This window comes from Sturnus vulgaris, chromosome 3 (genome assembly GCF_052056855.1).
Source record: "Sturnus vulgaris isolate bStuVul1 chromosome 3, bStuVul1.hap1, whole genome shotgun sequence".
NCBI classification, from domain to species: Eukaryota; Metazoa; Chordata; class Aves; order Passeriformes; family Sturnidae; genus Sturnus; species Sturnus vulgaris.
In genome coordinates, this window is record NC_142245.1 from 46,908,226 (window position 1) to 46,918,690 (window position 10,465).

Genomic DNA, 10,465 nt, shown 5'->3' on the forward strand with positions numbered 1-10,465 from the left:
TTCTGAGATATTAAAATATTAGGAACGGGTTTTTTTTAATATGTGATTTCATACATGTGAAAAAAAAGATGTTTTCCTATTAAATTAGTAGATAACTTTATTTGAATTAATTATATACTAGGTGATATTGATATTACTATTAGGTAGTGAATTTTCACATTTTTTATCTGATTATGGGGATTTTACAAGATTCTAATGGATTGTTTCATTGTGTATCTATCCATAAGATTTGTCTTTGTAATTATGTTTGTGAAACATAAAAATGAAAAATAAAATGAAATGCACAATCTTTGCATGAGAATATGCAGATACATTTTTCTGTATTATAAAAATGTATTAAAAAAGTGAACGGTTTCCTGCTACTAGTACATACAGGTTATTGTTAGTTTCCTTTTTTTTTTTCTGAAAGAAAAGATGAATCAAAATTCCGTAGTTGTGTTACACCCATTCTGTAATTTTGTTTTCCAGCTTGTCCTAACAGTGGGGTTATTGGCAGTAGTGGTGTACTTGTATACAGTAGTGGCATTCAATTTTTTCCGCAAGTTCTACAACAAGAGTGAAGACGGTGATATGCCAGACATGAAATGTGATGATATGCTAACAGTAAGTCTTATTTTGCTTTCTCTTTTTTGTCTCTTTTTCAAGCTGTTGTGGTTTTGTCCCGACCTTCTTGTTAATTGGCATTCATGCAATCTTATCATTAGCCAGCAGTCAGGAAATATTGCAATTGAAAGCAAAGGGGCTAATGTGATGAACATCCTCAACAAATAGATCTTGTGTACGCTTAACAAACTCAACTATAAAGGAATAGAAGAAATGTGGTACTATATTTTGCTTTACTTGTTCAAAAAATGCAAAACAACAAGGTGTGAATCTGAGCTAGCTAACGGGCAGCACTTCTGAATCTTGAAATTCAACAGGTGATTCAGGAGGAGGGTCAGTTATAGGCAAGTATTTTCATAAGTTTCATACTTAAACTCTTCTTTATGCTGTGAAATCCATCAGTTTCTCTTAGCATAAATTGCTATAGTTATCTTTAATAGGCAGTTCAATAATTACTATGTTCAGAACTGCCTTAAATTATTTTGTACTAACTAAGATGGTGCCAGGCTTTGGAGTTTTGAGTGGTAGATAGAGCTTAAACCACAAAGAATTTCAGAGATGCATTGCCCTGTATTTCAGTGTGCTATGCAATGTGACTCTCTTCCAGGGAGTCAACAACATTTAAAAGCCAAATAAATAGATAAACTGTTGAAGCAGAGTAGTGTGTCTGTATTTTTGTCTGGTTTGGGACACTGGACACACCAAAACCAGGTAAACTGGGACACGAATCAATGAAGGGCTGTTAAATTGTCAGGTGCTGGAGCACTTGCCGTGGGAAGAGAATCAGAGGGAAATGGGCTTGTTTGGCCTAGATAAGAGAAAGTCTCAGGGTGGAGGATGTGTAAGAGGAGCTCCTAGTGTCTGCAGAAAGATTATTGGGAAGACCAATCCAAGCTAACAGGAAGTACATGGCAGGAATCTGTGGACATAAAGTGGAAAAATGTGTTCTGACTGAGGGGAGCCAAGCAATGGATCATGTTGCTCAGAGAGGTTGTTTTCATCTCCATCCTCAGGAAGCTGTAATGAACTAATTTGGATAAAGCCTAAAACATTTTTTTTCTGAGGTTATAGTGGGCTCTACTTGGAGTAGAGACCTCATGAAGTCACTCTGACCTGACATGATCTGTAATTCTCTGAAAACACACATATCACAAGGCTATATAATATTGTACAGGAATGAGTTAGAATAGCGTGTTATGCTGTAAAATTGGGGTTGTCTCTTGTAAAAGCACTATGACTTGAAATGGGATTTAAAAGAAAAATGAATGTACATAATTTTTTTTAGAAATAAAAACCCAGAACATTTTCGATAGTAGCAATACATTCATTCATTAATTATTACCTTTCGGTCTTGGAGTTTAAACTGTCTCTAGAAGCTGTTAGATTTTTTAGGAAAGGGTCACTCAGCATAGTATGGTAAGAATGTAAGAATATAACTGATATAAGGAAATAGATCAGTTTCTTACAGAAGGGATTCTGGGGACAGTGTGGCATAGAAATAAAATAGATATTTTTGTATGGTTAGGATATAGGAGTTAGTTATTTTCATCACTATTTTTGATAGAGGATAAGAACCTGTAGTTTGCAAAGCTGCTTAAAGAAAAAATCCAATCCCCTGCTCTAGACCTCTAGATAGTGATATAATAATTTTATATTAAATTATAGCATGATAAAACTGGAAATTTTGTATTTTCAGCATCTCAGACAATTGCACTGACAGACCTATTATACCACTTTTCATATCATAGTTTCACAGTATTATTCTCAGACATTTTCAATCACTAGCCTGTTCTCCACATAAGCACTCATAAAGATTTTGCTTAGTTGTGAGATTTTGTTTTATTTTGGCTTGGGGAAGAGTATTGTTTATTTTTAAATTTGAATTTGAAAAACTAAAAACAGGGAAAATCATTTGCTTCTGAGCTAAGGAATTGGAAAAGGAGATGGCTATAGTGGTGATGATATTTCCTATTTACACTGCTGAAATGATTTTACATTAATCATGGGATGCTGCTGAGCATCAGCAGCATCAGCTGGTATTTGAACTTTTGATCTTACTGAACTGCTACATAATGACAGAACATGAAATACTGCAGCTTCAGCTGCACACCAGCATTTCTCCTCCATCAGAAATATGAATAATCTCAAAGGAGAGAAAAAAATGGCTTGGCATGTCATAGTTCCTAGACCACAGACCAGTTCTACCCATTACTGAATTTGTAACACTGGATATTTTTGCTTTTAGCTGCAAACAGCCTTTGTATACCTTTCTTTTGTCTTTTCTAGTGCTACATGTTTCATATGTACGTTGGAGTACGTGCAGGAGGAGGCATTGGTGATGAAATAGAAGATCCAGCAGGAGATGAATATGAAATCTATCGGATTATCTTTGACATCACTTTCTTCTTCTTTGTAATTGTCATCCTGCTTGCAATTATCCAAGGTATGCATTTGTAATCTTCAGTGGGACTGAAAGCATTATTTAGCAGTACAAAAATCTCAATGCTGTGGTAATCACAAACCTAAGATTCAGACAGAAGAGCAGGGCAGATCATGAAGGACAGACTTATATAGAAAATCACACCCAGCTGGCTCATACATTGTTCTTCTGAGTCTTTGTAAAATCAACAAGCTCTAATTGGATCAATAGAAAAAAAGGTAATTTTTTTACCCTAATACTGATGTCACTGCAGTTTCTGTCGTGTCATTGCCCTTTCTAAAAGTCTCCTACAGAAATCTTGTGGCACAGCTTAAAATTGTCCTTCAGTGTAACCCTTCCTACATGAGCTTTCATGGACAAAATCAGTACTGCTGTCCTGCCAACATCACAAGTTCTTGACTATCTGGCAGATCCTCAGATTGGTTATAGTGGTGTGAAAACTGGACCATAGTTTTAAGAGATTAAATCTTTTCTTATATAAAAATTGCTGTTTTGTGTGATGCCTCCTTGTTTGAACAATGTCTAAGAGTAAAAAAGGTGCTTGGTATGAAATAGCTTCTTTAGTATAGCCTGGTTAATGACAGTAGAAAGTTATCTGCCATTAGTTACCTTTGGAATTTCAGTGAAACAATTTCTCTGATAGTGTTTCTCACTGTTGTTATCTGGATAGTGGATACCTTATTTTGGCATGTCAAGGATTTTTTTATTATATTCATTATGTTCACTGTTATTACCTGAACTACTTAAACCCCTGTTTGTTTTCATACTGTACCTTTAAAATACTGTCAAGAATGCCCAAAAGGTCGTTTTTTATTAAAGTTCACACAAGTTAACAGAAATATAATCTCAGTTTTGGAAAAATTGAGAAATAGTTTTGCTGGGTTTACTTGCTGTCATAAATACTGATACCTCATTGCTTTCTGTGAGCTGACAGATAACTTAGGATACTTTTGATGGCAGTAAGGGTGCTTTCTCACTCACTACAAGGAAATTCAAAAGGCAACTTTAAGCTTTTGGTAAATTGTTTATTACTCTTACTCAAGCAACAAGTTTCTTTTATAAGGCTTGGGGAGGGTGGAAAAATTTTTATACCCTGAAGTGGCGTATCTCATGTGATTTGTTTTTTCATTTTGTGAGTGGCTGAAGAATAGAGTCCTTAATTGTCAAGCTTTGTGTACAGGAGTGTCAATAGTCATGGTGGAGTTAGTTCTTATTTGTATTGAAGTAAGCGAAGGGAATGTTATAAGCCATTCCTAATCTGAGCTGTAGAGCCTGTGATTCTTTTCTTCTTCCTGTATCTCCCTCAAATGACCCCTTACTTTTGTCAGAGTCCCTGTAGTGGAAGCCTGTAGTACATGACAACCATCTTGAGAGAGGATGCATGGAGCTCTAGGCCTCTGTATCTGCCATGTAATAAATATCTTAACTCTGTTAAATATACAGTATTTTTTTTTCTATAGTAGGGCCTTAATCACTGTAAACCCACATATATCTTAATGTATGAAGTCAAGATTAGAGTACTGGGAATAAAACAGAAGTCTTCTTGTCCCATTTTACAATTAAAAATGGTACTGTCAGCCATGTTGCTGGTGTTTCTTTGGCTTGCTCTTTTTTCATTATGGTTTTCTTGTCTTTGGAATGTATATTGGCTTCTATTATTTCTGCAGAAGATTCTCATTTTATATTCTTTATCAGAGTTATGTTATCCCTGGATTTCCAAATATTCTTTGTCACAATTTTATTCTTGAATATTAACTATCATTTTAACTTAACCCTAGGTTTAATTATTGATGCTTTTGGTGAGTTAAGAGATCAGCAAGAGCAAGTTAAGGAAGACATGGAGGTAAGAACATTCTGTTGCTCAACGATACCTACTTTCAGATTTCATGAGTATATGTTTTCAGCCAAAATATGATTTAGCTAGTGGATAATTTTTCAAACTAAGAGGAAAATGCAATCCTCTACATGGTCTGATAACATGTAATGTGAATTATAATGAATTGCATTGTCGCTATTTAAGTCTTTTAGATCTTCAAACTAGAGGGTTCTAACACAGGGTATTAACACTGTCATGTTACATTTCATCTCAGGTGTAATTTTCTTTGGTTAGTATATGTGTGAAAGTATCTGGTACTTTGTGGTTTTCTATTCTGCCATTGAAGTTCATATGTTAGAAGACAGGAAGGTGTTGCAAACCAGCTCTGCTTTGTAATGTGAACTTGGAAAATATTCCATTTCAGCTGGAGAAGCATTGAGGTAAATATTGCCATGTGTCACAGTAAGTGCTGCTTAACATGAAAAAAGTCAGCTGTGACCATTGTATGCTACTCTGTCTCCTGATACCTGTTCACTTAGAACTAGCAAAGATTTATTTTTTAAACAGTAAGAAGCTATTCTGATGGTAGCTAAGCTTCTATCCAAGTGTTTTTACTGAGATATCCAGTGTGAATCATTAAAAGAAAAGCCTTTCTGTTCAGTGCATATTATATGTGATGCATTGCCATTTTTAGGAAAATTGTTACTTTTTTGCCTTTTCTGAAAGCAGGGCAAGTGTTACATGTGGTGTTGAAGTGCTCTGTATCCTTTCTTCTAGACAAAGTGCTTTATCTGTGGAATAGGAAATGACTACTTTGATACAGTGCCTCATGGCTTTGAAACACACACACTACAGGAGCACAACTTGGCCAATTATTTGTGAGTACACTAAAAATGCACTCCTCACTAGCTCATGATCCTTGCAGCATCCTCAGGTACCTGATTACCTCTCTTGCATAAGTAATAGTAGGTATTGTTCAGCTTTGATGTGCGCTTGTCCTTTTTGAATGTATAATTCTGTGGCAGTGACAGCAAGGAATTAAGAAGTTTCATATCCTACTTTCCAGCTTGGTTGTGGCACAAGAAGTTTGTATGAGGTTATAGGTGGAAATGAACGTGATATGTGGCTGCAGAGGTCACATAAATTGTAAAATTGAATTAGGTGTGTAAGGTACAGAGAAGCAGTATGACCTGGCCTGGAGACTGGTGGAAAGAGGTAAAAAACACAGAAGACAAAAAAACTTACACTGGACAAAATATTTTGTGTGAAGTGCTGAGGCTGACTAAGAGAACTGGGGACAAAGAGAGGTAGGGGAACTAATGAGGAGCTAGAGATGAGAGGGATCAACCAAGGGCATCAGGTCCACCTTTGGAAAATCCAAGCAGAGCACCAGTGACAACTAAATAAAACCAATTATCAGGTCTACAACCACTGTATCATGCTGTTCCTTTCATGTATGAAAATCCAGTGCCAGAGTGTATTTTATACTAGTGCTGTCAGTATGAAGCAGGGGATGGATTGTGTCTTTGTGTTTTTAAACTGGCACTGTAAATGCACAAAATAATGAGATTGCAAAGTCAAACATCCCTATAAAAACCTTCCACCTGAAAAACAGGTCGTGCAAACAAAATACATCGAAAGTGCTATTATACAGATTTTTGTTACTATTTACTAAATACTGAACAAATAGCATACTACAGCATACTTGCTTTAAAGTGCCTAAGCCTGAGGAATTGGGTTTTTTTCTTTTTGTGCATGATCATATTTTATGTTTTTAGGTACGTTTGGAGAGAATGAGTGAAATTTTGAAATTATCACCCAGTGTGATAATGTCAGCTCAAACCCTCGAGATGAATGTTTGTTTTTTTTTTCATTACAAGTTCTTTTCTGCTCATGTTGATCTTGCATACACTACTAAAATAGCCCCAACCTGTAATTTCAACAACGTGAATCTCTTTGATATATTCAGCATTTTTTATTCAGTGGGAAGAGGAAAAAAAGAAATTTCCAATACCATTTCTGTCTGCTTCCAAGTGGGTTTTCGTGGGCAAGAAAATGTCTGTTGTAATTTTCAGATTAGAAAGTTTGGAAAATCTTCATTTAAACTGAGTTGATAACTACAGTAAGTCAAACTGACTATCATGCATTTTAATACATTACTCATTGAACAATTAATGTCAACAGTGTCAGGAAAGTGTTTAATCTGTCTTAGAATATTATCATAGATAGAAAATCTGGAACTTGTAAGTCCATGAATATGCATCTCCTTGTGGATTATCTAATGTTTCCAAACACTCTATTCATAATAGCTGTTTCTTTCCTTGTAGGTTTTTTCTGATGTATCTTATTAACAAAGATGAAACCGAGCATACAGGACAGGTAGGTTGAACAACTCTATAATGTCAGCCATTTCTAAAATAAAAATCGTTCAGGCTTGGAAAAAGGAATATTTTTTTAATGGATAGCCTATATGGTATGGAACTTAATTCTCATTTTTCTAAGCAATTCTTAAGACTTTGGTTCCTTAATGTTAGGGACTATAAATTCTGTAGCACTTTCTATTCCATTTTAGTATCTGAACCTGTTATTTTTAAATTGTTATTTCCACAAAATATAAATACATACCATGCACAAAAAAAAGGAGAAACAGAACATTGAAGTATTCTGTGAAAGCAGCACTCTTCATTTCTCCCTTTAGATTCTTTTTTTAATAGTCTTTGTTTTTTATTATTATCATTTACATTTAGTTTTCTACATCTACATTCCTTAATAAGTCCATATGAAAAAATTGTGCTTATATTTAAAATGAAAACTATGTGAACTTTTCTCTGGAGGTTTCTTTGTTCTTCTCTGTTCTTTCAAAATTCTGGTGCCCCCTTCAAACTTCCTTTAAGTATATTAGAAGTCACTAAGAAAATGTATCAAATTTAGTCTTTTTCTTTCCTTGTGGTAGTCTTTCAACTGACCAAGCAAATGTTCCTGTATTGTAGATCAAAACCCAAAAGAACTGAATAGTATCACATACAAACTTGGGTCAGAGGGGTGATTTGCTATGGATCTATGTAGCTTGCTCTTTCTGAACTCTGACATGTGTGCTGTAATCATCTTCTTTGCATAAATCTCAGCCTTGTCCAGTATGAGATTTTATGTGTTTGCTTTGCTATTTTTGAACATATGTTCATCAATTGAGAATTTAATACTAACTGAGATTTTTAAAAGTCTTTTTTATTTGCTCTTTCTGTTTTCTTGGCAGTGAGTCCTGCTGTATTCACTTAAGACAGATTTCTGCTAACTATTCAGTTTTGATACTGTTAAATTATAGTTTGAAAATTAAGAGTGCTGCATACTACATAACTTCTAGGAATATTCTTTAGTGGTGGACCTGGTACTAGTTTATGGTTGGATTCAATGATCTAAAAGGTCTTTTCCAACCTAAATAATTCTATGATTCTGTAACTGGTGGAACATATGCTCTTTCTACTATGAAATTTGCATCATAAAAAACGCATTTAAGTGGTGTGATTAAAATAGAAATAAACTGACATATTCTTTACTATTCTTTGGAATGTCTCGACACAGAACTCTACCCAAACAAATAATCAGAAAGGAAGAAATACCAAACGCCTCTGACTCAGAAAATACTGACTATAAAAGTCATTTTGGTTTATGTATTGTTTGTAGACATGTTTTGAAATGACTGATGCAGAAATTCAGTCCAATTTCTATGACAGAAAATATTCTGCTTACCCCACTATTTGTCTTGTGGATAGCTTTAATTGAGCTTTACAGTGCTCCTACATATGCAAAAAGAACTAAACTAACTGGTTCTCTTCTCTGCATTTCTATAGTGCTTTTTGACCAGCTGACAAAAACCTAAAAGCTATTCTAAACTAATTGAAATCATTAGCCTGATGTTGTAGATCGATATTCAACAATCTAGCATGCACAGAATCAAAAACATGAAGTGATGTATAAATAAAAAAGAAAAAAGGTAATGGTGGATGATTTCCTCATTAAATCAAGTTAAATAATTTGTTTGCTTCTTTTAGGAATCATATGTATGGAAAATGTATCAAGAACGGTGCTGGGAGTTTTTCCCTGCTGGTGATTGCTTCCGAAAACAATATGAAGACCAGCTCAACTAAGCAAAAATGAGGATTTCTGGACAAAAATGTCCATGTATTTCCCAGCTCTTTTGGGAATGTCTGAAAGATTTCTTAAATCCCCAAAGCTGTGTGCGTTTTGGAGCACCAAAGCTCTGTTTTTAATGACCCAACTGCACTTTTATTTTCTTGTATATTTGCTTTGAGAACACTGGAGTAAAGAACAATGAAAAATTACAGTAACTTTGGAACCAAACCAACCACTTGCACAGACAAAAGATGTCCCTATACATAACATGCACACACAAGTAGAGACTTGAGACAGCTTATTTTTGAAACTGCCAGATGATACCCTTGTCTATAAGATCACACGTGGGGGTGACATGGTAGCAACACTCATTTGGTCTGTTTATTTCATCATCCTGGAAGGAACTATATGTAGTTCACAGAGCACCATAAAAGATTGTTGTGGACACTAAGTTGTGGGGAAATAGTGCCTTACTATATGTGGGTTGAGCTATGCAGAAGATGAGTGCATGATAACATAATTTTTTTTTTCTTTATGTCTTCCCTTCCAATTTAATATTTATTTTGTGGTTTTGGTGGGTTCGGGAGGAAGGGATTTGATTGTGCACATCTTTTTAATAAGACTGGAGTGTCTCAGGACAAGATTAGGTTATTCTCATCAAGTTCATTTCACTTTTACCTTCCTCTTTAGCTTTTGCTCTTATTTTGGTAATGCTCTGATACAACACTGCTACTTTATGAAATCTTTGTATGAATACAAGACAGCTGCAAAAAACACTTTAACAAGAAATGTTTCATTGCATGTTTATTATGCAAGTTTAAAACAATCAAAAAACAACCTTCAGAAACAAGTTGATCAACATGAAAAAACATTCACAATAATTATATCCATAGTAATAAAGTGTTGTGGGCTTTATTGTACATCTGGAACAAGTGTCATCAACCAAGAATATGAATATATGTTATGAATTTGACAGTAATTTTTGTTTCCTTTTTTTTTTTTTTCTTTCATTTCTGCCACCTGTGATCGATAGTGGAGTTGAATATTTTCTTGTTAAATTATTTTTTAAAAGCAAAGCTGAAGCAATATCCATTCAGGGACTCCATCAGTTGCATCATGAAACACCAATGATGTGTACATTACTCCATTTTGAGTCCTTTTCAATTGTAATGCCAGTCTTTACAAATAAAAAGAGACATTCAGAATGGAAAAAAGCTGGTTTTGGTAGCATTTGAAGTCTTTGTTATAGAGTCTTTTTATCAGTCCCTGAATTATTTTAACCACTTCAGACCAGGATTAAACTACTCTTTCCTTAATTAAAGGTTTTGGTACTGTTTTTAGTCTTTTCTCCTGGAATTCTTGCTGTTCTGTTGCTCTCCCTCATTTCTTTACAGGTCTCAATTTTGTCATAAATTTTCTGTATCAATATTCAGTTATAAGAAAAAAAAAAATTACAGTTAAGGGAATAATCATTT

At 34.6% G+C, this 10,465-nt stretch overlaps 1 protein-coding gene across 10 annotated transcripts in view; it reads left to right on the forward strand.

Annotated features, from left to right (window-relative positions):
• The window catches only part of RYR2 (ryanodine receptor 2), a 377,449-nt gene extending 367,245 nt beyond the window's left edge, over positions 1 to 10,204 (forward strand). For all 10 annotated transcript variants that reach the window (XM_088161537.1, XM_088161539.1, XM_088161542.1 and 7 more), the window contains 6 exons: positions 469 to 603; positions 2,890 to 3,046; positions 4,822 to 4,886; positions 5,637 to 5,737; positions 7,187 to 7,238; positions 8,909 to 10,204. In XM_088161537.1, the coding sequence (XP_088017663.1) occupies positions 469 to 603; positions 2,890 to 3,046; positions 4,822 to 4,886; positions 5,637 to 5,737; positions 7,187 to 7,238; positions 8,909 to 9,004 (606 nt within the window). In that variant the 3' untranslated portion in view covers positions 9,005 to 10,204. The remainder of the gene's footprint in view (positions 1 to 468; positions 604 to 2,889; positions 3,047 to 4,821; positions 4,887 to 5,636; positions 5,738 to 7,186; positions 7,239 to 8,908) is intronic.
• Positions 10,205 to 10,465: the final 261 nt, after the last annotated feature.